This window comes from Rhinatrema bivittatum, chromosome 3 (assembly GCF_901001135.1).
Source record: "Rhinatrema bivittatum chromosome 3, aRhiBiv1.1, whole genome shotgun sequence".
NCBI classification, from domain to species: Eukaryota; Metazoa; Chordata; class Amphibia; order Gymnophiona; family Rhinatrematidae; genus Rhinatrema; species Rhinatrema bivittatum.
The window spans coordinates 1606393-1633621 of record NC_042617.1 but is presented as its reverse complement, the minus strand read 5'-3'; the positions used below and the strand labels follow the sequence as shown (position 1 = coordinate 1633621).

Genomic DNA, 27229 nt, shown 5'->3' with positions numbered 1-27229 from the left:
CCCCCCCGGGACCTGTGCTGAGGGCCCCGAAGATCTGGTGATCCTCTTGTCAGGGAGCGCATCAGCAGAGGCTCCCTCTTCCCCTCCGGCACAGCCAGAGCACAGGGACACCTCATTCAGCTGTGCAGACCACAACCTGCACACTCTGCAGGCTGCCATGCTCTGCTTCAGCACCATTACCCGCAAGAGAGAAGCGGCAGCCTAGTGGAAAAACCGGCCAGGGTGCTTACACACAGGCCACATCTGTGGTCTGCCCTCTGAGCAGCGAGCCTGCACAGGCCCGATGAGCGCACAGTGAAAAAAAAAGCCTCAGCAACCTGCCTTACAACACCCTGGATCCCCCAGCGGCCACAACAGCTCCCGCTGAAGAAAGGTACCCCTGTCAACGAGCCGCCCCATCCAACGCTCCTGTTTCTTTACTTCTACTCTTTATTAAGTTTTTTTTTAAAAAAAAAATAACCACAAAGAAGGAAGGCGGCGTGAAGAAGACGATCTCGGAGGCAACGAGGGAGCCAGTCCCCTGGCTACCAATCCCTCCGGAAGTAGTGGGTTAAAGCCAGATAATGATAGCCAACCCCCTGCGGGATGGTCCACAAATGTACCTGACACCTCAGGGAGCACCGCATCAAATTCTGACTTCTTGCCTTTAAACAGACTGCAGCATTGCATCTCTGCCATCTGCTGGAGACAGAGAAACACTAAGGGACTGCAGGTGGCACCTCTACCATCTGCTGGAGACAGAGAAACACTGAGGGACTGCAGGTGGCACCTCTACCATCTGCTGGAGACAGAGAAACACTGAGGGACTGCAGGTGGCACCCTCTACCATCTGCTGGAGACAGAGAAATACTGAGGGACTGCAGGTGGCACCTCTACCATCTGCTGGAGACAGAGAAATACTGAGGGACTGCAGGTGGCACCTCTACCATCTGCTGGAGACAGAGAAATACTGAGGGACTGCAGGTGGCACCTCTACCATCTGCTGGAGACAGAGAAATACTGAGGGACTGCAGGTGGCACTCTCTGATATGTAGCAGCGCCTCAAAGTTTTGTTCTCTGCCGCCTTCTGCCGGCAGGGATGAAAAACCCACTTGTCTGAAGTGATCTGGGTATTAACAGGAAAAACACTTTATCCATTGTAAGTCTGAAGTCTGGTGCCAACCCTCCATATGAGTTTCATTAGCATTTGTTTTGGAAAAGCCCTTTGAAGACATTTCAGAATAAGTCCAGTTCCTGCAGATTAAACTCTCCCACCATCATCACCTCTCCCTTCACTGCACACACATGCATGCTTCTGACTAGATCTCTATCCAGCTCTGCAGATCACACCAGCACAGATGTAAAGGTGATTTCTCTTCTCCAAGATAACCCACACTGCCTCCTCCCCCTTCCCCATTTCACTATTCACAGTCCAATTATTTATTCTCCACACTGAAACATTTCTGCAAATAAAACAAGTCAAGCAGGCATTTTACCACGACACTTTCACATCCCACAGAACATGTAGAACTCCTCTGCAGGTTAGAGACGGGTCACAGGGACAGGTGTAAAAGGAAGCTCCTCTATTAGCTAGTGGTGGAAAGGAGCCGGACACAGCGAAGGACCGCCAATGACAGGAAGAAGGGAGAAATGGAAGGTCAAGGTGAAGAACAACTTCCTGCTATTTACAAGTTTGATCTGAAGAAAGAATGAGAATTTTAGAAAAGAGTTCATCACAGTCACTGAGATCGGGAACATTAAGCTCACCATTCTCTTTAGGAGCTGCTGTAACTTCTCTTTTTCCACTGGATCCCGAGTTTTCTTCAGCTTCTTCTGAACAACCTAGAAGAGACCACAAAATAGTTTAATCCAGCTTACCTGCGAAACGCAGAACATTACTGAGCTATATAATGTCACAGCATCTCTCCTACACACAACCCTGCTAACATACCCAGCATCCCTCCTCTGCTACCCCCAACCCTACTAACATACACAGCATCCCTCCTCTGCTACCCCCAACCCTACTAACATACACAGCATCCCTCCTCTGCTACCCCCAACCCTACTAAGATACACAGCATCCCTCCTCTGCTACCCCCCAACCCTACTAACATACACAGCATCCCTCCTCTGCTACCCCCAACCCTACTAACATACACAGCATCCCTCCTCTGCTACCCCCAACCCTACTAACATACACAGCATCCCTCCTCTGCTACCCCCAACCCTACTAACATACACAGCATCCCTCCTCTGCTACCCCCAACCCTACTAAGATACACAGCATCCCTCCTCTGCTACCCCCAACCCTACTAAGATACACAGCATCCCTCCTCTGCTACCCCCAACCCTACTAACATACCCAGCATCCCTCCTCTGCTGGACCCCAACCCTACTAACATACACAGCATCCCTCCTCTGCTACCCCCAACCCTACTAACATACACAGCATCCCTCCTCTGCTACCCCCAACCCTACTAACATACACAGCATCCCTCCTCTGCTACCCCCAACCCTGCTAACATACACAGCATCCCTCCTCTGCTACCCCCAACCCTACTAACATACACAGCATCCCTCCTCTGCTACCCCCATCCCTACTAACATACACAGCATCCCTCCTCTGCTACCCCCAACCCTGCTAACATACACAGCATCCCTCCTCTGCTACCCCCCAACCCTACTAACATACACAGCATCCCTCCTCTGCTACCCCCCAACCCTACTAACATACACAGCATCCCTCCTCTGCTACCCCCAACCCTGCTAACATACACAGCATCCCTCCTCTGCTACCCCCAACCCTACTAACATACACAGCATCCCTCCTCTGCTACCCACATCCCTACTAACATACACAGCATCCCTCCTCTGCTACCCCCAACCCTACTAAGATACACAGCATCCCTCCTCTCCTACCCCCAACCCTACTAACATACACAGCATCCCTCCTCTTCTACACACATCCCTACTAACATACACAGCATCCCTCCTCTGCTACACACATCCCTACTAACATACACAGCATCCCTCCTCTGCTACCCCCAACCCTACTAACATACACAGCATCCCTCCTCTGCTACCCCCCAACCCTACTAACATACCCAGCATCCCTCCTCTGCTACACACATCCCTACTAACATACACAGCATCTCTCCTCTGCTACCCCCAACCCTGCTAACATACACAGCATCCCTCCTCTGCTACCCCCAACCCTGCTAACATACACAGCATCCCTCCTCTGCTACCCCCAACCCTACTAACATACACAGCATCCCTCCTCTCCTACCCCCAACCCTACTAACATACACAGCATCCCTCCTCTGCTACCCCCAACCCTACTAACATACACAGCATCCCTCCTCTGCTACCCCCAACCCTACTAACATACCCAGCATCCCTCCTCTCCTACACACAACCCTGCTAACATACCCAGCATCCCTCCTCTGCTACCCCCAACCCTACTAACATACCCAGCATCCCTCCTCTGCTACCCCCAACCCTACTAACATACACAGCATCCCTCCTCTGCTACCCCCAACCCTGCTAACATACACAGCATCCCTCCTCTGCTACCACCAACCCTGCTAACATACACAGCATCCCTCCTCTGCTACCCCCAACCCTGCTAACATACACAGCATCCCTCCTCTGCTGGACCCCAACCAAACTAACATACACAGCATCCCTCCTCTGCTACCCCCAACCCTGCTAACATACACAGCATCCCTCCTCTGCTACCCCCAACCCTGCTAACATACACAGCATCCCTCCTCTGCTACCCCCAACCCTGCTAACATACACAGCATCCCTCCTCTGCTACCCCCCAACCCTACTAACATACACAGCATCCCTCCTCTGCTACCCCCAACCCTACTAACATACACAGCATCCCTCCTCTGCTACCCCTAACCCTACTAACATACACAGCATCCCTCCTCTGCTACCCCCAACCCTACTAACATACACAGCATCCCTCCTCTGCTACCCCCAACCCTGCTAACATACACAGCATCCCTCCTCTGCTACCCCCAACCCTGCTAACATACACAGCATCCCTCCTCTGCTGGACCCCAACCAAACTAACATACACAGCATCCCTCCTCTGCTACCCCCAACCCTGCTAACATACACAGCATCCCTCCTCTGCTACCCCCAACCCTGCTAACATACACAGCATCCCTCCTCTGCTACCCCCAACCCTGCTAACATACACAGCATCCCTCCTCTGCTACCCCCAACCCTGCTAACATACACAGCATCCCTCCTCTGCTACCCCCAACCCTACTAACATACACAGCATCCCTCCTCTGCTACCCCTAACCCTACTAACATACACAGCATCCCTCCTCTGCTACCCCCAACCCTACTAACATACACAGCATCCCTCCTCTGCTACCCCCAACCCTACTAACATACACAGCATCCCTCCTCTGCTACCCCCAACCCTACTAACATACACAGCATCCCTCCTCTGCTACCCCCAACCCTACTAACATACACAGCATCCCTCCTCTGCTACCCACATCCCTACTAACATACACAGCATCCCTCCTCTGCTACCCCCAACCCTACTAACATACACAGCATCCCTCCTCTGCTACCCCCAACCCTACTAACATACACAGCATCCCTCCTCTGCTACCCACATCCCTACTAACATACACAGCATCCCTCCTCTGCTACCCCCAACCCTACTAACATCCACAGCATCCCTCCTCTGCTACCCCCAACCCTGCTAACATACCCAGCATCCCTCCTCTGCTACCCCCAACCCTGCTAACATACCCAGCATCCCTCCTCTGCTACCCCCAACCCTACTAACATACACAGCATCCCTCCTCTGCTACCCCCAACCCTGCTAACATACACAGCATCCCTCCTCTGCTACCGCCAACCCTGCTAACATACACAGCATCCCTCCTCTGCTACCCCCAACCCTACTAACATATCCAGCATCCCTCCTCTCCTACACACAACCCTGCTAACATACCCAGCATCCCTCCTCTGCTACCCCCAACCCTACTAACATACACAGCATCCCTCCTCTGCTACCCCCAACCCTACTAACATACACAGCATCCCTCCTCTGCTACCCCCAACCCTACTAACATATCCAGCATCCCTCCTCTGCTACCCCCAACCCTACTAACATACACAACATCCCTCCTCTGCTACCCCCAACCCCGCTAACATACACAGCATCCCTCCTCTGCTACACACAACCCTGCTTATTTAAAAGTCTATTTTGCAACTTCCTTGCACTTGACGTTCAGAATATTCATACATGTATTTCTCCCATGCTACATGCAACCCTACATTAAGGAAAACAAAATTATCAGGTAAGTAATTTCTCCACTTCCTAGCGTGTAGAAGGATGGACTCAGGACCAGTGGGATGTACCAAAGCTATTCCCCAACAGGGTGGGAGGCTGCGCACAGTCCAGTCAACATCACACGTGCAAAGGTTGCATCTTCCCTGCCCTGCACAGCCAGTTGATAAAACCTGGAAAAAGTGTGTAAGGAGGACCACGTCGCAGCTCAGCAGTTATCGGACAGGAGACAACAGACTAAGCTTCGCCCATGACACTGCCTGAGCCCTAATGGAATGAGCCCTAACCTGAGTAGGCAATGGCTTTCCAGCATCCACCTACGCAGCCATGACCAATGAGCCATAGTAGCCCGCGAAGCCGGAGCACCCTGCTTACTGCCGCCATGGAGAACAAATAGGCAATCTGTCTTTTGAAAAGACTCAGAGACCTCCAGATAATGCACGACAAAATGCTTAACATCCAAGGAGCATAAAAGGCAAAATTCCTCCGCATCCCTGACCTCATCCAGGGATGGCAAGGAGATGGGCTGATTCAAATGAAGGTCCAAGACTACCTTGGGCAAGAAGAATGGAATAGTCCGCAGCTGTAACACCCCCGGAGTCACCCGAAGGAACAGCTCCAAGGCCTGCAGCTCAGAAATCCGATGTGCAGAATATATAGCCACCAGGAACACAGTCTTCAAAGTCAGTAACTGTAAGGAAAGGCTACGTGGTGGTCGGAACGTAGGGCCTGCCAAAATGTCCAGCATCAAATTAAGGACGGACCCAAGAAACAGCAAGGTAGGCGATCCAGTAGAACCGAAGGAAGACAACAAATAGGGATGCCACAAAGAAATTATGATTGTAAAATAATCATTAGGACATAAGCATTGAAAGCCTCATGTCTCTATCAGAACGTGATGGATTTATTTAATTCATAACCAAGGTTTCAATCCCATATTGAGAATACAGATGACTTCACTACTACTCTAAAAACATTTTCTTTATACATATATTTAAACAAAAATTTTTTTTTGCTAACAAAAAACAAATTTATATGAGAGGATATGTAACGAGGAGGCTTAAGCGTTTTAATGAAAAGACCCAACTAAAAAGTGAAAAATCTCGAATACAACTAATGTATGAAAAATTAGTGAATGTAGTGTCTAAAATAAATAGAGTAATATGGCATAAAACGCGGAAGAATAATTAAGTGCAGATGAAAGTGTATCTACTTGCATATAGGATGTGAATAATGTATGTGCGATACTTAAATAAGTATAGATCAAAAACTATGCCTAATATCTATTCAAAAATACTGCATATCGAGGACACTTGCTGTGCATTTAAATAGTCAATCATTCTGAATCAATAAAAGAAATTACTGAAAAAATATTTAAAACAAACATCAAAGCATAATACCATACAGTGCCAAATGGTAAATAGTGTTCATATTACTTAGTGGTTTGTTTGTTAAATATAACATGGTTTCACTTTCTTTGCACATTCTTTCCAACCCGGCATTTCTTGGCACTTTAATCTAAACAAAATGGCTGAATTGTTTGTTTTAGGTCTTCGCACACGATTTTAAACCAATCGATATAGGCACTGTATGGTATTATGCTTTGACGTTTGTTTTAAATATTTTTTCAGTAATTTCTTTTATTGATTCAGAATGATTGACTCTTTATTTAAATGCACAGCAAGTGTCCTCGATATGCAGTATTTTTGAATAGATTAGGCATAGTTTTTGATCTATACTTATTTAAGTATCGCACATACATTATTCACATCCTATATGCAAGTAGATACACTTTCATCTGCACTTAATTATTCTTCCGCGTTTTATGCCATATTACTCTATTTATTTTAGATACTACATTCACTAATTTTTCATACATTAGTTGTATTCGAGATTTTTCACTTTTTAGTTGGGTCTTTTCATTAAAACGCTTAAGCCTCCTCGTTACATATCCTCTCATATAAATTTGTTTTTTGTTAGCAAAAAAATTTTTTTGTTTAAATATATGTATAAAGAAAATGTTTTTAGAGTAGTAATGAAGTCATCTGTATTCTCAATATGGGATTGAAACCTTGGTTATGAATTAAATAAATCCATCACGTTCTGATAGAGACATGAGGCTTTCAATGCTTATGTCCTAATGATTATTTTACAATCATAATGTACTTATATTCATATTTACGATTTAAAAAAAAAATTTTTTTTTACAGTACACTGTACCGTTGAACGGAATCGATAGCAATTTAAGCACGTCTGACGCTTATTGAGGTGTGTTATATTCAATCTTATTGTTTCAAAAGTACTAATAAATAAGAGCCGTTTTATAATTTTATTGTTAAAATTTTTTTTATAAGAACATAAGAAAAGAACATAAGAAAATGCCATACTGGATCAGACCAAGGGTCCATCAAGCCCAGCATCCTGTTTCCAACAGTGGCCAATCCAGGCCATAAGAACCTGGCAAGTACCCAAAAACTAAGTCTATTCCATGTTACCATTGCTAATGGCAGTGGCTATTCTCTAAGTGAACTTAATAGCAGGTAATGGACTTCTCCTCCAAGAACTTATCCAATCCTTTTTTAAACACAGCTATACTAACTGCACGAACCACATTCTCTGGCAACAAATTCCAGAGTTTAATTGTGCGTTGAGTAAAAAAGAACTTTCTCTGATTAGTTTTAAATGTGCCCCATGCTAACTTCATGGACTGCCCCCTAGTCTTTCTACTATCCGAAAGAGTAAATAACCGATTCACATCTACCCGTTCTAGACCTCTCATGATTTTAAACACCTCTATCATATCCCCCCTCAGTCGTCTCTTCTCCAAGCTGAAAAGTCCTAACCTCTTTAGTCTTTCCTCATAGGGGAGCTGTTCCATTCCCCTTATCATTTTGGTAGCCCTTCTCTGTACCTTCTCCATCGCAATTATATCTTTTTTGAGATGCGGCGACCAGAATTGTACACAGTATTCAAGGTGCGGTCTCACCATGGAGCGATACAGAGGCATTATGACATTTTCCGTTTTGTTCATCATTCCTTTTCTAATAATTCCCAACATTCTGTTTGCTTTCTTGACTGCCGCAGCACACTGAACCGACGATTTCAATGTGTTATCCACTATGACACCTAGATCTCTTTCTTGGGTTGTAGCACCTAATATGGAACCCAACATTGTGTAATTATAGCATGGGTTATTTTTCCCTATATGCATCACCTTGCACTTATCCACATTAAATTTCATCTGCCATTTGGATGCTTTAGATTGAGCTTTAGATTATCTACAGATAGACATGTATTGTGGATTTTTTAAAACATATGTTGAATTATTTATTAGCTTTTTATTATTTCTTTATATATATAGAATTTTACTGCCCTCACTTTTCAGATATTTTCCAATTTTCAGATTGATGTTGTTTACATGCTTATTTTAATTGTTTTGTCACTTTTATTCTGTTTTTATGTTTTTATAAGTGTCATATTTATGTGACTGAGTTCATGTTTTCATATTTATAATTTTATTATTTATTCCAGATCATTTGTTTTGAATAATTTTATGATTTTTTATGTATTTATGATTTAATGTTTTTTTATATATGTATTTTCTATAGCCCCTGAGGCAGCCACTTTATGTGGCGAAACTCGGCCAGAGTCTGGCAGTTTTTTACGTCTCCTCCAATAAAGAATTGAAAAAGGCTTCTTTGTGGCACCCCTTTTGTTGTCTTCCTTCAGCATCAAATTAAGACTCCACAGTGGAACAGGTAACCTCAAGGGAGGCCTAAGTTGCTTCACTCCCTTCAAAAAAATGGGCCACATTAGGATGAGACAACAAGGAAACACTATCACCAGGCCTCTGAAACAGATAAGAAACACAACCTGCACCCTCAAGGAATTATGGGCCAAGCCTTGATTCAATCCATCCTGCAAAAAATCTAGAATGAGAGGGATCTTAACTGAATGAGGAAGAACACCCCGCTCCTCTCATCAGGCCTCAAAAACTCTCTAAATCTACATATAACCCAAGGAAGTCAAGAACTTGCACATGTGGAGTAAAGAGTCAATCACTGCAGAGGAATAACCATGCTTTAACAGGCGATCCCTCTCAAGGGCCAAACTGTAAGACAGAATAGAGTCAGATACTTGTGAAGACCCAGTCCCTGCTGAAGCAGATCCATGTGTGGCAGAAGACAAAGGGGGGCCTCCACTAGGAGTAGTCGCAAATCCACATACCATGGATGCCTGGGCCAGTCCAGCGCCACCAAGAGTACTAACTCCCTGTGGCCTTCGATCCTGTGAATTATCCTGCCCAGCAAAGGCCATAGAGGAAAGGCATAAAGCAATCTATCTTCTGGTCAGACCTGTACGGAAGAGTCTATTCCCAGGGACAACAGATCTATCTTGGGACTGTAGAAGCAAGAAACCTTCACATTTCCAGACATTGCCAGCACAAGAACATAAAATTGCCATGCTGGGTCAGACCAAGAGTCCATCAAGCCCAGCATCCTGTTTCCAACAGAGGCCAAACCAGGCCACAAGAACCTGGCAATTACCCAAACACTAAGAAGATCCCATGCTACTGATGCAATTAATAGCAGTGGCTATTCCCTAAGAAAATTTGATTAATAGCCGTTAATGGACTTCTCCTCCAAGAACTTATCCAGACCTGTTTTGAACCCAGCTACACTAACTGCACTAACCACATCCTCTGGCAACAAATTCCAAAGCTTTATTGTGTTGAGTGAAAAAGAATTTTCTCCGATTAGTCTTAAATGTGCTACATGCTCACTTCATGGAATGCCCCCTAGTCCTATTTTTCGAAAGAGTAAATAAGCGAGTCACATCTACTCGTTCAAGAGCTCTCATGATCTTAAAGACCTCTATCATATCCCCCCTCAGCCGTGTCTTCTCCAAGCTGAATAGCCCTAACCTCTTCAGCCTTTCCTCATAGGGGAGCTGTTCCATCCACTTTATCATTTTGGTTGCCCTTCTCTGTACCTTCTCCATCGCAACTTTATCTTTTTTGAGATGCAGCGACCAGAACTGTACACAGTGTTCCAGGTGCAGTCTCACCATAGAGTGATATAGAGGCTTTATGATATTTTCTGTTTTATTAACCATTCCCTTCCTAATAATTCCTAAAATTCTGTTTGCTTTTTTGACTGCTGCAGCACACTGAGCAGACGATTTTAAAGTATTATCCACTATGATGCCTAGATCTTTTCCCTGGGTGGTAGCTCCTAATATGGAACCTAACATCGTGTAACTATAGCAAGCGTAATTTTTCCCTATATGCAATACTTTGCACTTGTCCACATTAAATTTCATCTGCCATTTGAATGCCCAATCTTCCAGTCTTGCAAGGTCCTCCTGTAATGTATCACAATGTGCTTGTGATTTAACTACTCTGAATAATTTTGTATCATCCACAAATTTGATAACCTCACTCATCGTATTCCTTTCAGATCATTTATATATATATATATATTGAAAAGCACCGGTCCAAGTACAGATCCCTGAGGCACTCCGCTGTTTACACTTTTCCACTGAGAAAATTGTCCATTTAATCCTACTCTCTGGTTCCTGTCTTTTAACCAGTTTGTAATCCACGAAAGGACATCGCCTCCTATCCCATGACACTTTAGTTCTCTTAGAAACCTCTCATGAGGGACTTTGGATTTTCAGAAGGCGTTTGACAAATACACTACTACCAGTTCACCTTTATCCACATGTTTATTAACCTCTTAAAAAAAAATGAAGCAGATTTGTTAGGCAAGACTTCCATTGGGTAAATACATGTTGACTGTGTTCCATTAAACCATGGCTTTCCATATGCTCTACGATTTTGATCTTGAGAATAGTTTCCACTATTTTTCCCGGCACTGAAGTCAGGCTCACTGGTCTATAGTTACCCGGATCACCCCTGGAGCCTTTTTTAAGTATTGGGGTTACATTGGCCACCCTCCAGTCTTCAGGTACAATGGACAATTTTAATGATAGGTTACAAATTTTAACTAATAGATCAGAAATTTCATTTTTGAGTTCCTTCAGTACCCTAGGATACATACCATCCGGTCCAGGTGATTTGCTACTCTTTAGTTTGTCAATCTGGCCTACTACATCTTCCAGGTTCACAGTCATTTCGTTCAGTTCGTCTGACTCATCACCCCTGAAAACCATCTCCGGAACTGGTATCTCCCCAACATCCTCATTAGTAAACACGGAAGCAAATAATTCATTTAGTCTTTCTGCAATGGATTTATCTTCCCTAAGAGCCCCTTTAACCCCTCTGACATCTAACGGTCCAACTGACTCCCTGACAGGTTTCTTGCTTCGGATATATTTAAAAAAAGTTTTTATTATGAGTTTTTGCCTCTATGGCCAACTTCAATTCAAATTCTCTCTTCGCTTGTCTTATCAATGTTTTACACTTAACTTGACAATGCTTATGTTTTATCCTATTTTCTTCAGATAGATCCTTCTTCCAATTTTTGAAGGATTTTTTTTGGTTAAAATAGCCTCTTTCACCTCACCTTTTAACCATGTCGGTAATCGTTTTGCCTTCCTTCCACCTTTCTTAATGCATGGAATACATATGGACTGCGCCTCTAGGATTGTATTTTTAAACAATATCCAAGCCTGTTGAACACTTTTAACCTTTGCAGCTGCACCTTTCAGCTTTTTTCTAACTATTTTCCTCAGTTTATCAAAGTTTCCCTTTTTGAAAGTTTAGTGTTAGAGCTGCATATTTACTTATTGTCCCCCTTCCAGTTATTAGTTTAAATTTGATCATGTTATGATCACTGTTACCAAGTGGCCCCACCACCGTTACCTCTCTCACCAAATCCTGGGTTCCACTAAGAATTAAATCTAAAATAGCTCCTTTTCTTGTTGGTTCCTGAACCAATTGCTCCATGAAGCAGTCATTTATTACATCCAGGAACTTTATGTCTCTAGCAAGTCCTGATGTTACATTTACCCAGTCAATATTGGGGTAATTGAAATCTGATAACATCAAGAGTCAAGAGTTATCCACTGTAATCCATGTTACCAACAACAAAAGTGGACAAAATGAAATTTAGAAATAAAGGCTAAAGAAGGCGTCAGCAAGCCTGACGTTGTATGTTCACACAGAGACACCAACCGGTCTTTTCAATCATTCGCCTTCTTTTAAATTTATTAACTTCCGACAACTTTTTGTTCAAAAAATTTTTTCTTTTTCTTAAAATATCCTCCGTCAGTCATAGACTCTTTAAAGCGGATGTATTTAATTTCAATACGGCCCTACACGGCCCGTGTTTCACCCGAAAGCTTCCTCAGGGGCGTATGAACGCTATAAATACAAGAGTCTGTATCCTATAACAATAGTAAAACAATTGTTTTACAATTGTTATAGGATACAGACTCTTGTATTTATAGCGTTCATACGCCCCTGAGGAAGCTTTCGGGTGAAACACGGGCCGTGTAGGGCCGTATTGAAATTAAATACATCCGCTTTAAAGAGTCTATGACTGACGGAGGATATTTTAAGAAAAAGAAAAAATTTTTTGAACAAAAAGTTGTCGGAAGTTAATAAATTTAAAAGAAGGCGAATGATTGAAAAGACCGGTTGGTGTCTCTGTGTGAACATACAACGTCAGGCTTGCTGACGCCTTCTTTAGCCTTTATTTCTAAATTTCATTTTGTCCACTTTTGTTGTTGGTAATTGAAATCTCCCATTATTATTGCACTGCCAAATTGCTTAGCTTCCCTGATTTCTCTAAGCATTTCATCATCTGTCTGACCATTTTGTCCAGGTGGATGTAGTATACTCCTATCACTATACTCTTACCCAACACACATGGGATTTCTACCCATATAGATTCTACTGAGCATTTACTCTCTTGTATGATCTTTATCCTGTTGGACTCTATATTCTCCTGGACATAAAGTGCCACACCCCCAAGTTGATCCTCCCTATCATTGCAATATAATTTGTACCCTGATATAGCACTGTCCCATTGGTTATCCTCCTTCCACCAAGTCTCTGTGATGCCAATTATGTCACTCATTTGCTGCTATACACTCTAACTCTCCCATCTTACTTCTTAGACTTCTGGCATTGGCATACAGACATTTCAAAGGGTGTTTTTTGTTTGTATTAACAACCTGCTTTTCAGTTGTTAGGGATAATTCGGAAATCATTAGCTTCGGTAATTTTTTACATATAGGCACATGGACTATGTTTGCTTTTAATGGAACCTCTCTGTTGGGATGCCCTAACTCTCCTGTTTCATTAGTATCCTTCAAGGATACATTTCTCCGAATCATGCACTGCTGAGTGACTGTCGGCTTTCCCCCTTGTTCTAGTTTAAAAGCTGCTCTATCTCCTTTTTGAAAGTTAGTGCCAGCAGCTTGGTTCCACTCTGGTTAAGGTGGAGCCCATCCTTTCGGAAAAGTCTCCCCTTTCCCTAAATGTTTCCCCAGTTCCTTATAAAGCTGAATCCCTCTTCCCTGCACCATCGTCTCATCCACGCATTGAAACTCTGGAGCTCTGCCTGCCTCCGGGGACCTGCACGTGGAACAGGGAGTATTTCAGAGAATGCCACCCTGGAGGTTCTGGATTTCAGCTTTCTACCTAAGAGCCTAAATTTGGCTTCCAGAATCTCTCCCCCATATTTTCCTATGTCGTTGGTGCCCACATGTACCATGACAGTCGGCTCCTCCCCAGCACTGTCTATAATCCTATCTAGGTAATGCGTGAGGTCTGACACCTTCTCAGCAGGTAGGCAGGTTATCAGGCAGTCCTCACGCCCACCAGCCACCCTGCTATCTACATTTCTAATAATTGAATCACTAACTATGATGGCCGGCCTAACCCTTCCCCTCCTGGGCAGTAGCCCTGGGAGATTTGTCCTCAGTGCGAGAGGACAATACATCACCTGGAGAGCAGGTCTTTGCTACAGGATCACTTCCTGCTACACCAGGGTGATGTTCTCCTACTGGGAGACCTTTCTGATCCAAGGCAACACTGGGGCTGCCAGACTGGATTTGGGACTTGGCTACTATGTCCCTGAAGGTCTCATCAATGTACTTCTCTGTCTGCCTCAGCTCCTCCAAGTCTGCTACTCTAGCCTCCAGAGATCAGACTCGTTCCCTGAGAGCCAGGAGCTCTTTGCACAGAGTGCACACATATAATCTTTCACTGGCGGGTAAAAAATCATACATGTGACAATGCAAAGACTGGAAAGTCCCCCTCTTGCTGCTGGACTGCTGTCTTCATCTTAGTTTTATTGAGTTCCTAGTTAAGTTTAGGATACTAAGGGAGTTGGAATGAGAGTACTTTAAATTAACAGGTGAATTAGTGAATAGTATGATTTAGATAAGACCCTGATTGACTTTTAATCAGAAAGTGTCTCGTGCTTAAAAATCAAGGGTTGAGTGGGTGGGAAAGACAGACACTAGAATTAACTCTCTCTGGCTTGCTTATTATCTCAGACACACACAAACTCTAAAGAAAATATCCCTTAATTTCACTTTTCACCAAACTTTTATAAGCCCAAAAATTTCTGAAAGCTATACTTACCAATCCTCTTTAACCACCTTTAAATTAATCTTCACTCAGTTAATGGAAGGGTTTGAGAACGGCACACGCTTCCGGTCCTCCTCTACTGCAAAGGGTGCAGGGGGCTCTGGAAGCTGGGTCTGTGGATGTCAATCCCTGGATCTCTTGCGGTGACTTCCGAACTCCTCTCCTGGGGGATGCTGGGAGCAGTATGCAGATGAGCCTTCTGGTCCTCCTCTACTGCAAAGGGTGCGGGGCCTCTGGAAGCTCGAGTTGTGGATGTCAATCCCTGGATCTCTTGCAGGTCTAGGAATGGAAGGCCCCAGCGATCCACAATCAGCTGAAACGTCTCAACTGACAACACTCACTCTCCTGTGTCCAGACTCTCCCTGCTGAGAAAGTTTGCTCTTAAGTTGTCTTTTCCTGCAATGTGAAACGCTGAGATCATGTGCAGATGACCTTCCGCTCATTCCATCAGCTGGTCTATTTCCTGTGACACTTCCTGGCTCTTGGTTCCTCCTTGGTGATTGATATAAGCTACCATAGTCATATTGTCCGACATCATGCGAACCGCTTCATTCCGCAGCCTGTGGCTGAACTGCAAGCATGCCAGCCATACCACCTGGGCCACCAGGCGATTGATGTTCCAGCGGGACTCTTTGGCATTCCAGAGCCCATGGGCCATTAACTCCAGATAGTGAGCCCCCCAACCGTGGAGACTCACATCTGTCATGAGTACCAACCAGGCCGGCGAGGACAAGGGAACTCCCTTTCTCAGATGATCCTCCTGCAACCACCACTGGAGACAGGAGCAGATATTCATCAGCAAGTGGAGCCAAACCCCATAATTCTGAGACTGCAGGTTCCAACGAGATAGAGCGCGCAGAAGAGGACACATATGCACCCTTGCCCACGGCACCACTTCCAGGGTAGCTGCCATCAAGCCAAGAACCTGTAGGTAGGACCATACCGTTGAGCGTATGGTGTTCATCAACTGATGCACTTGAGACATCAATCTCTGGATCCGAACTTCTGGTAGAAAAACTCTGTCCTGTCCCATGTCAAACCGGACCCCCAGATAATCCAATGATTGGGATGTTTGAAGATTGCTCTGGGTCAGGTTCATCACCCAACTGAGCTCCTGCAAAAAGGAGATCACATTGTGTGTCACCAGGCGGCTCTCTTCTTGAGACTTGGCTCAAATCATCTAGTCATCCAAATATGGGTACACGAGGATTCCTTCTTTTCGCAAGGCCTCCACTTCCACCACCATAAACTTGGAAAGTGTTCTGGGACTGGTGGCTAGACCAAAAGGCGCACCCAAAATTGATAATGGCACCCCAACACCAAAAAGCATAGAAAGCGTTAATGTTCCAATTGGATGGAAATATGATCCTAAGATCTGAGGTCACAAATTCCCCCGACTGCATCACCATTATTACAGAGCATTAGGTTTCCATTCGAAAATGAGTTACCTTCAAGTGACAGTGGACCCTCTTGAGATCCAAGATGGGACGAAAGGAGCCTTCCTTCTTGGGCACAACAAAATAAATGGAATATCACCCTATACCTTCTTGAGACATGGGCACCGGAACCACAGACCTCAGTCTGAGGAGCCTTTGAAGCATGAGCTTCACTGCCTGCTTCTTCTGCAGGGAGTAGCAAGGGGACACCATGAACACGTCCCGAGGAATACTGCGAAATTCCAGTTCCACCCATTAATCCCCAGATCTGTTCTCCGGATAATTCCTGGGAGATAAGCTCCAGAAGGTGGCAGCACAGGGCTGCGGACGACAACGCGTGGTTCACCTCAATAGGGACCCTCAGAGACCACATAAGGTCAATACCAGCAGGAGCTTCATACTCAAAACCCTCAGATACCCCAACAGTGTTGCATAGGTGGAGCCAGGGGATTCTATTTCTCGCACTCCTCGCTTCTGAAGAACAGGAGACTGTTGGCGCTAGAATCAGACCCCCCACCCTGACGAGAGAGAGAGAGAGAGAGATAATACAAGAAACTCTTCCTCTGCAGTAGCAAGGTACGAGTTGCACAGAGTCCGACCTTGGGCAACACAGCCTATGGACCATGCCCAGGGACAGGCATAGACCACCATCAGCAGGGCATTCAGCCCGCATAAGGAGCATGTGATCGCAAAAGAGTCCATGACAATGGATGGAACATATGGGGGACACATCACCTGTACCACCTGCCATATGAGACAGTGCCACCAAGAATGTGGAGAGGAGATCACAATGAAAACTATATCCTCAGACATCAGCAGGAATACCCCATCAGCAGTTAATTCAGATGAACGCTCTTCACAAGTGAGGAAAGAGTCTGGTTCACAGATGAGCCGTCAGGAAGTAGGGTGTATCAGGAGGTACATGGAAGGGGGAGCCTGCTATACTTCAACACAGTCACCTTCCCATCGTAACATGATACACAGTACCAGCATCACCCTCAGGGCTGGGATGATCTCAACAAAGATACACCTGCCCTGCTTGTCTGTCGACACATATTTGACTGTCATGGGATAGGTTGCTTCCCAGTCCGATGTGCTCCCTTCCTTGGCACATAGCATGGAAGCTGAAAGGGCGACACACGTACCTAAAATTACCGCTAACACTCCAAGACGTCCAGTTAACTCCAGGACAAGGTCTGATAGAAAGGATTGTCAATCCAAGTAGGCCAGGTATCCAGGGTGGGGCAGAAAACACGAAGCTGATCTTTCTTCTGCCTCCCAGGATGCCCATGGGAATAATTTCACTTGCGATATCAGACAAGATATCTGTCAGAGTACATGTCAGTACATTGCGGCTTACCGCTTTCCCCCGCAGGGCTCCCCGGTGCTGTTCCACCCATTAATCCCCAGATTCATGAAAGACGTTCTCGAACTACGTCTACCGGTTCAAACACCACCTATGTTGTGGGTTCCCAACTTACTTCCGGAACAATGGATGCTACAGGCCTTGTGCCCATGGTCATTAGCCATAGCGGACATCTCTCCTGCGAGGTACTGCTTAATCATCTTAACACTAACAAGGAGATTCAGTGAACTGCAAGCACAAGTTCATGGTCCATCTTCATACAGTAGCATTGATAACTCCCCCTCCCTTCCTCCCAAGGTGGTATCAGAGTTCCACCTCGACCAGATAATCAACCTTCTTCCGAAGCTGCATAAATCCAAGGAGGGGAAACGGCTTCCCACTTTGGAGTGTGGGCATGCCTTACCCTACTACAAGAGATGAAGCGTCGACATGCATGCCCTAACCCATATGCTCCCAGATTACCAGTCTGAGAGAAACATATCTTGGATTACGTAATGCATCTTGTTTTTGCTATAACAAGGTGGAAGAGACCTTACCTATTTCACCAAAGACTCACTGAGCCAGAGCGATGGCACCATCCATCGCCCACCCAAATGAACTACCTACTCAGAACATACGTGATGTCACCACGTGGTCATCACTGTATACCTTTATCTCTCACTACTGCTTTAACCAGCAGACAGATACGGATGCCACAATGGGCCGAACCATTCTTAGGATCGCCAAAAGAGACTGTCCGCAAGGTGTGACAGCTTGAGTGCACATTCTAATAAGAACTGGTATGGATTACCATCGCTTCCAGGGATCAGGGAGCACCTAACCAGTTAGCTGGGGACTCCCCAGAATACATGGCTAATTCAACCTGCTTATCTGTGGAAAAGAGCAAGTTTTCTTACCATAAACTGTGTTTTCCATGGATAGCAGGGTGAATTAGCCATGCTTACCTGCCCACCTTCCTGGACAGTCTCTGGTCTGTGCAAATGCACGCTTGGATAACAGACTGAAGCAGACTGGGAACCACGTGATTAGGCAAGCAGTTACCTGGAGCTCAGCTCTGTGTGCTTGTAGGAGCTCCGCCCCCTAGAGAACCGGAGGACAATCCCCAGAATATTTGGCTAATTCACCCTGCTATCCACGGAACACATTGTTTATGCTGTTCCTCTCTCTGTTCCTCTCTCTCTCTCTCTATTTTTTTTTTCTGTTTCCTAGCTGGGTTCTCCGGGCACCACAGCACTCGGCCTGGCTCCCCAGAGGATCGTGGGCCGGCCCGATGTTCCTGCAGCATTCCCCCCTCTGCCACTGCAGAGTTCGGGGGTTAGAGGAAGGATGGTAGGTCTACCGGAAACAGAGAGAAAAAAAGAGATTAGTAAGAGAGAGGAGACTCCGTGTGCAGCGTGGAGAAAACAAGACTGAAGCAGACTGGGAATCATGTGGTTATATAGGCAAGCAGGCACACAGAGCTCAGCTGTGTGTGCATGGAAGAACTCTGCCATCTAGAGGACTGAAGAACGATCCCCAGAACACATGGCTAATTCAACCTGCTCATCTATGGAAAACAGCTGCATCCACCTTGGGAATCTTCCACGATTCCAAGGTTTGCTCCAGCAAGGGATATAACTTAGCCGTAGCTCTGGCTATCTTCAGGCCTGCTTCGGGAGACTCCTACTCCCAACCCACCAATTTCTTCACCTTCTTCAGTAAAAGGGAGGAAGAATCAGCAGAATCCGTCTCCTCCCTCATCTCCCTGCGCCTTTGAGTCGATCAGCGCAAGGGATTTAGGCCTCGGTGCTGGCTGCTGTGGAGACAACTGAGGCGAGAGATTCCCCTCCCCCACCACGAGCGGAGCCGCCAAAGAGAAGGCTCCCAAAATGGTGCAGTTTCCCGCGCTCAGCGGAACTGACTGGGTGAAGATGCCGGCAGACTGCTGAAAGCCATCGTTACTGACCTCCCACGGAGAACCACCCTCCCGGCGGCAGAGGTTCCTTCGCCCCTGGGAATGCAGGCCGAACATAACCCCTCGTGGGAGAGGCGCACGTGGCATGAGGGAGACCGAATTCAGCACCAAAAGCAGCTCCAGCGCTACCCGTGGCCACAATTGCTAAGCAAAGGAGGGCATCTCTTAAATTTGAAATTTTAATTTTGTTTGCCAAACCTGATCAGCAGATCTTATCCTGCTCTGTTGTGGTCCTGCTGGGGTGAGTGATCCGGGCTCCCCGGTATCACCCCAAATACTGCTGCACCTTGGCACAGAAGAGCCATCCACCCTGCCGCAGCCACCTCAAGCACAAAGGGGGGATGGTCCCCTCAGGACCTGACAACCCCCTGGGAGGCCACAGGACACTCTCTGCCCGGTCTGTTTTTTTTTTTTAAGAAATTTAAACCAAGTCCTAGCTGACTAGCTCTACTCTAATATATATATATATATATATTTTTATCAAGTAACCAGTACAGACTGAGTTTTGCATCTTCTCCATCTGCTGGAGACAGAGTAATACTGGCAGACTGTGGGAGGCACCTTGCTATATAAGGCAGAGTCTGTCAAAACTTTCTCTGTCTCCATCTGCTGGAAGGGAGGCAAAACCCCAGGAGTCTGGACTGATCTGGGTACGTACAGGGAATGCATGTTTGCACCTCTACCATCTGCCGGAGACAGAGAAATACTGAGGGACTGCAGGTGGCGCTCTCGGTTATGTAGCAGTGCCTGAAAAGTTTTTAATTCTCTGCCTCCATCTGCTGGTAGGGATCCATAACTTACTTGTCTGGACTGATCTGGGGTATGAACAGGAAGAGCGGGATACGAAGAGCAGGAAGGCAGGCAGGCATGAAAGCCCAGAGATGTGCACATGGGCTCGTTCCCTGATCTTTAGTTGAATTATTCTGACTTTGCTTTCTGCAGGTGTTTGCATACTGCACAGAGTAAAGAATGACCGCCAGTTCTATTTCCTGAGTTATGCTAATTATAACTTTCCACAGAACATTCTCAGGCAAATCAAAAGAACAAAATAACCTCCTCTTCCTCCTCCTTGATATCCCTCAGGAAGCTGTAAGTTTTCTCAAACACTTCTGGGTTGTATTCTCCTGAAAGGTCATCAAAGCGAGGGTCTCTGTGCACCTGCAGGGAAAAAACAAACGCTACTTATCAGCCACCAACCTTATTATCCTACTTTACCTCCCAGGACTTACTCAATACAATAATATAAATTTAAAAAAATGCTAAAAGGCAAGCCGAGTCATAGCCAGAGAAGCAGATGGGGAGGCAGGGCAAGTCTGCTGTCACACACGGTCTGTGTCCTGGAAGCCCATACAGGATGGCATACACAAGTACTGCTTCTATCCGACTGGAGGGATCGGATGCCTGAACAACACTGCACTGGGTCTGAAAGTGACCCCAGAAAGGGAACCCAAGGAGGAGAGGAGGAGGAGGGAAAGCCTACTTACCTTCTTCTTTACAGGAACTATCTGTCGTAGGAAAGGCACTGGCTTCTTAGAAGAGACTTCTATAGGCCTGAAAAGGACAAGCAAGAAAGACACATCCCTAATCAGTCATATGGAAAGAGCCTGTAACTCTGCAATGGGGAGGGATGCGGGGTAAGGCACTGGCTATGCTGTAAAGTTCTTATGGTGGGCTGCAAACAGATCATCCCTAGCAACTCTCTTTGGTCGCTACTGCTGTGGGAGGAAGCTTGGCCACGTTCTGCAATTCTTACTGAGTGTAAGATTGGAGGATGCGGGTGATGGATTGATAGGCAGTGCAGATTCCAGACTCTGCTGATAAAACATTCAGAGATGAATTGAAAAACTGGAATTTGAACTCCCAACAAATTCAAAGGTTTGAAGATCAGTTTGAATTAATTGAACTGATGGAGGATACTAAAATGATACAGGTCCTAAACTTAGAGCCCTAAAGAGAGGCTTGGGACTCTCAAAACATATTCATTGGAGGAGAGGAAATGGGGAATGTGATAGAAGCATTCAGATATTTAGCCACATTAAATAGCAGACAGAAAAACAATATGAAGACTTCTTTACTGAGAGGGTAGTAGATGCCAAGAGGTGGGAGTACTGGAGAAAATACTTACCTGATAATTTCATTTTCCTTACTGTTGTCAGATGGACTCAGGACCAATGGGTTATGCTTCCTGCCAGCAGATGGAGACCGAGTCACATTCAAAGCTGATGTCACCCTAGATACCCCTGCAGTGACCTCGGCCATTCAGTATTCTCTTCAAAAAGCCATTGTGGACATACTATTGAAGAACTTGATTAGAATTTGGATACAACTTAATAACTCGATTAAAAACTGGAGACTGCAACTGTACTCAACTCCAAACATAAGTGCTGAATCTCAGCAATACTATAGAGGCCCTGAACTAGAGACAGGGCGACGGGTTACCCATGACCTCATGGAATCGAGATTCCTTGGCACCATGCATGGGCAGCCATGGGCGGGATGCCGACTCCATCTGTCTACACTAATGAAAACGAAATCATCATGTAAGTAAATTCTCCATTTCCTAGCGGGTACAAAAGTTACTCTCGAACAGTGCGGGAGGCTGCCTGTGGTCCGGTTAGCACCGCCTTCACAAAGGCTGTGTCCTCTCAGGTCTGAATGTCCAGGCAATAGAACCTGGAGAAGGTGTGCAGGGAAGACCATGTCGCTGCTCGGCAGATGTCGACGGGAGAGAGTAGCTTAGCTTCTGCTCAGGATACTGCCTGGGCTCTAGTGGAATGAGCTTTGACCTAAAGGGGTAAAGGCTTCCCTGCCTCCAAATAAGTTCCCGTGATCTCTTCCTTGATCCAGCGAGCTATGGTAGCTCGCGAAGCTGCTTCGCCTTGTTTTCTTCCCCCGTGAAGGACAAACAAGCGGTCTGTCTTGCGTACCAGTTCTGAACATTCTACAGATATTTAACTGGCATAGGAAGCAGCAGTCTTCCATGTCCTTGCGTCTAAAACAGGGGACAGTAAGGAAATGACTGGTTCAGGTGAAATTCAAAGACTACCTTTGGTAAGGAGGAGGGGACGGTGTGATGTTGTACTGTTCCTGGGGTAAACCAAAGGAACGGTTTTCGACATGACAGCACCTGTAGTTCAGAGATGCAAATAGCCGAGTATATCGCCACTAAGAATACAATCTTTAGTGTTAACAGGTGTAGTGACAAACTGAGCAGTATTCTAAAGAAAGTTCCTGCTAGAACGTCCAATACTAGATTGAGGTTCCATAAGTGGACCGGCCAGTTTAAGAGTAGTCCGAGGTGTTTAAACCCTTTTAGGAAGAGGACCAAGTCCATACGTGTCTACAAGCGGGTTCCGTTCACCTCAGCCCTGAAGCAGGAGAGGGCCGCCACCTGGACCTTCAGGGAATTAAGGGACAATCTTTTGTTCAGGCTGTCCTGTAAAAATTCCAGAATCATGGGGGATCTCGGTCGTTCATGGGGGGCCCCCTGCAATCCTCGCACCAGGCCTCAAATATTCTCCAGACCCATATGTAAGCTAGGGATGTTGAGAACTTCCATGCATGGAGCAAGGTGCCGATTACAGCCGTCAAATATCCATGCTTCGTCAGGTGAGCCCCCTCAAGAGCCAGACGAAAGACAGAATTGAGCTGGGTCCTCGTGAAGAATCAGACTTTGCTGGAGAAGGTCCCTCTGCGAGGGGAGGACTCCCCAAGGATCCTCCACATGTCTGTGTATCACGGGCAACTGGACCAATCCGGGGCCACCAAAAGGACTAATCCTCTGTGGTGTTCGATCTTGTGGATGGTATTGCCAAGTAGAGGCCATGAAGAGAAGGCGTACAGTAAGTCCTCCTCCGGCTAGATCTGGATGAGGGCGTCGATCCCTTGGAGTGCCAATCTAGTCTGCGACTGAAGAATTGGGGAGCCTTTGCATTGTGAGATGTCGCCAATAGGTTGATGGACAGCAGGCCCCAGCGGAGTTGGAAGGCTCTGGTTGACAACATCCATTCCCCTGCGTCCAGACATTCCCTGCTGAGAAAGTCTGCTCTGTTGTTGTCTTTTCCCACGATGTGGGCGGCCAAGATCCCTTGTAGGTCTGATTTCACCCATTCCATAAGGGGGTCTATCTCTAGAGACACCTGGTGGCTTTTGGTTCCTCCCTGGTGGATGATGTAGGCCAACTTTGTTGTATTGTCTGACATTATGCAGACTGCCTGTCCCTGGAGTGTGTGGCTGAAATGCAGGCACGCTAATCTGACCGCTCATGCTTCCAGGCAGTTTATGTTCCAGCGTCTCTCTTCCTCAGTCCATCACCCCTGGGTTGTCAATTCCTGACAGTGAGTTCCCCACCCTCGGAGGCTTGCGTCCGTCGTGAGGGCGATCCAGTTCGTTGGGGACTGGCTTACACCCTTGCTTAGGGGAACTTCCTGCAGGCACCACTGGAGCTGAGAACATACTTCCATCGGTAGGTGGAAGCGAATCGAGTAATCTTGAGACAGTGCGTTCCAACGTGACACTAGGGAGTGCCGGAGTGGCCGCATGTGAGCTCTCACCCACAATACTACCTCTAGGGTTGACACCATGAGGCCAGGGACCTGGAGTTAGCTCTACACCCTGAAGCACACAATGTTCGTCAACCGACGCACTTGGTATATCAGCTTCCTTATCCTAGAGGGGCGTAGGAAGACCTTATCCTGCTTGGTGTTGAACCAGACCCCAGATGCTCCAAGAACTGGGAAGGCTTGAGGCTGCTCTTGTCGGTGTTCACGACCCAACCAAGTTCCTGCAAGAGGGACCTGACCCTGCTGGTCACCTGGAGGCTCTCTTCGACAACTTCGCCCGGATCAGCCAGTCATCCAAGTAAGGGTGCACCAGGATCACTTCTTTCTTCAGTGCTGCTGCCACGACCACCATAATTTTGGAGCATGCTCTGGGGGCGGTTGCCAGGCCGAAGGGCAATACCCGGAACTGGTAATGGCAGCCCAGTACCATAAAGCGTAGGAAATGCTGGTGTTCTTGACAAATTGGAATATGAAGGTAGGCCTCTGAAAGGTCCAGGGAGGTTAAGAACTCTCCCAGTTGCATGGCCATTATGACGGAGCAAAGAGTTTCCATGCGGAAGTGAATTATCCGCAGATGATGGTTGACGCTCTTGAGATCTAGGATGGGTCGGAATGAACCCTCTTTCTTGGGTACGATGAAATAGATGGAATAGCGCCCCGTATTTATTTGGGGTGTAGATACCGGGGTTATAGCCCTCAGACTGAGGAGCCTTGTCAGTGTGGAATCCACTACATAAGAACATAAGAAATTGCCATGCTGGGTCAGACCAAGGATCCATCAAGTCCAGCATCCTGTTTCCAACAGAGGCCAAACCAGGCCACAAGAACCTGGCAATTACCCAAACACCTAGAAGATCCCATGCTACTGATGCAATTAATAGCAGTGGCTATTCCCTAAGGGGCGGATTTCATACTCCGCGAATAGGCCTACTTTTGTTTGCGCTCCAGGCGCAAACAAAAGAACGCTGGATTTTAGTAGATACGCGCGGAGCCGCGCGTATCTGCTAAAAACCTGGATCGGCGCGCGCAAGGCTATCGATTTTGTATAGCCGGCGCGCGCCGAGCCGCGCAGCCTACCCCCCGTTCCCTCCGAGGCCGCTCCGAAATCGGAGCGGCCTCGGAGGGAACTTCCTTTTGCCCTCCCCTCACCTTCCCCTCCCTTCCCCTACCTAACCCACCCACCCGGCCCTGTCTAAGCCCCCACTTTACCTTTGTTGGGGGATTTACGCCTCCCTCCGGGAGGCGTAAATCCCCGCGCGCCAGCAGGCCTCCTGCGCGCCGGGCCGCGACCTGGGGGCGGGTATGGAGGGCGCAGCCACGCCCCAGGACCGCCCCGGGCCGTAGCCACGCCCCCGTACCCGCCCCCAAAACGCTGCCGACACGCCCCCGAAACGCCATGACGACCGGGCCCGCCCCCCGACACGCCCCCCTCGGAGAACCCCGGGACTTACGCGAGTCCCGGGGCTCTGCGCGCGCCGGTAGGCCTATGTAAAATAGGCTCACCGGCGCGCAGGGCCCTGCTCGCCTAACCGCCCCTAAGTAAACTTGATTAATAGCAGTTAATGGACTTCTCTTCCAAGAACTTATCCAAACCTTTTTTGAACCCAGCTACACTAACTGCACTAACCACATCCTCTGGCAACAAATTCCAGAGCTTTATTGTGCGTTTGAGTGAAAAAGAATTTTCTCCGATTAGTCTTAAATGTGCTACTTGCTAACTTCATGGAATGCCCCCTAGTCCTTCTATTATTCGAAAGTGTAAATAACCGAGTCACATCTACTCGTTCAAGACCTCTCATGATCTTAAAGACCTCTATTATATCCCCCCTCAGACGTCTCTTCTCCCAGCTGAAAAGCCCTAACCCTCTTCAGCCTTTCCTCATAGGGGAGCTGTTCCATCCCCTTTATCATTTTGGTTGCCCTTCTCTGACAAGGTAAGGAGACATCATGAACCTGTCCCGAGGAATGCTGCGAAATTCCAGAGCGTATCCTTCTCATATGATGTCCAGTACCCATTTGTCTGACGTGAACTCGACCCACCATAGATAGAAGAGGGATAGTCGGTCCTCTATCTTCTCATCCTGTGGGTGAGTTGGCCAAACTTCATTGGGGAGTTCAGGTCCAACCTGAACCTGTTCCTCTTTTTGGTTGTCGGTACCGAAAGGACTGAGACCTTCCTGAGGGCCAGAAGCACTGGGTGCCCCTGGCCTGACCTCTCATGGGTGACAGACGCCGTGACCTCTTTTCCTTATCTTCCGGTAACTGGGGCACTGGAGATTCACCCCATTTACGGGCTAGCTTCTCCAATTTGCTTCCAAATAGGAGGGTTCCCTAAAAGGGCATTTTCGTGAGGTTCACCTTAGAGGCTGGGTCCGCTGACCAGTTTTGCAACCATAGTTGCCTTCTGACTGCCACCACTGAGGCTACTCCTCTGGCCGAGGCACACATTAAGTCCGAGTTTGCATCCACTAGGAAGGCCGCGGCTGGCTTGATTGCCTCTCTGGTAAGCGCCCCTGATCTATCTGCCTCTCTCTCTCGAGAAGCAGACACGAACGAGTCACCAGGGCTCAACAGGAGACAATCCGCAGTCTCATTGCTGTCGCGCCAAAGGCCTGCTTAAGGATGGATTCCAATCACCTATCGTGGATATCCTTCAAGACCGCTCCTCCCTCTACTGGGATAATTGTTTACTTTGAGACGGCACAGACCAGGGCATCCACTCTCGGGAAACGCAGGCCTTCCTTGACTGCTGGATCCCAATGGTACAAGGCCTCCAAGGGCCGACCTCCTTTAAAACTTGCTTCTGGGGCATCCCTTTCCAGGTCAATCAACTCCTGGATAGCTTCCAGCATCGAGAAATAGCAAGAGGACTTCCATAGAGACACCAGGATAGGATTCCTCAGTTCCGACATTGGGAATCCCAGGCACGGACCCTGAATCTTCAGGGTCTGGGAGACTAGGGCCGATAATTCATCTCTGGAAAAATCGAAGCATGGTCTGGCATGGCTCCAGGCATGGAGGAATATCCCCGTCCT

The 27229-nt window shown here is 47.0% G+C and overlaps 1 protein-coding gene across 2 annotated transcripts in view; it reads right to left on the bottom strand.

The window, feature by feature from the left end:
• RRP36 (ribosomal RNA processing 36) overlaps window positions 1-27229 on the bottom strand; it is a 74089-nt gene that overhangs the window by 16840 nt on the left and 30020 nt on the right. For both annotated transcript variants that reach the window (XM_029592788.1, XM_029592787.1), the window contains exons 4-6: window positions 21117-21183; window positions 20686-20790; window positions 1747-1821 (exon numbers count right to left, since the gene is read on the bottom strand). In XM_029592788.1, coding sequence (XP_029448648.1) covers window positions 1747-1821; window positions 20686-20790; window positions 21117-21183 — 247 coding nt within the window. The remainder of the gene's footprint in view (window positions 1-1746; window positions 1822-20685; window positions 20791-21116; window positions 21184-27229) is intronic.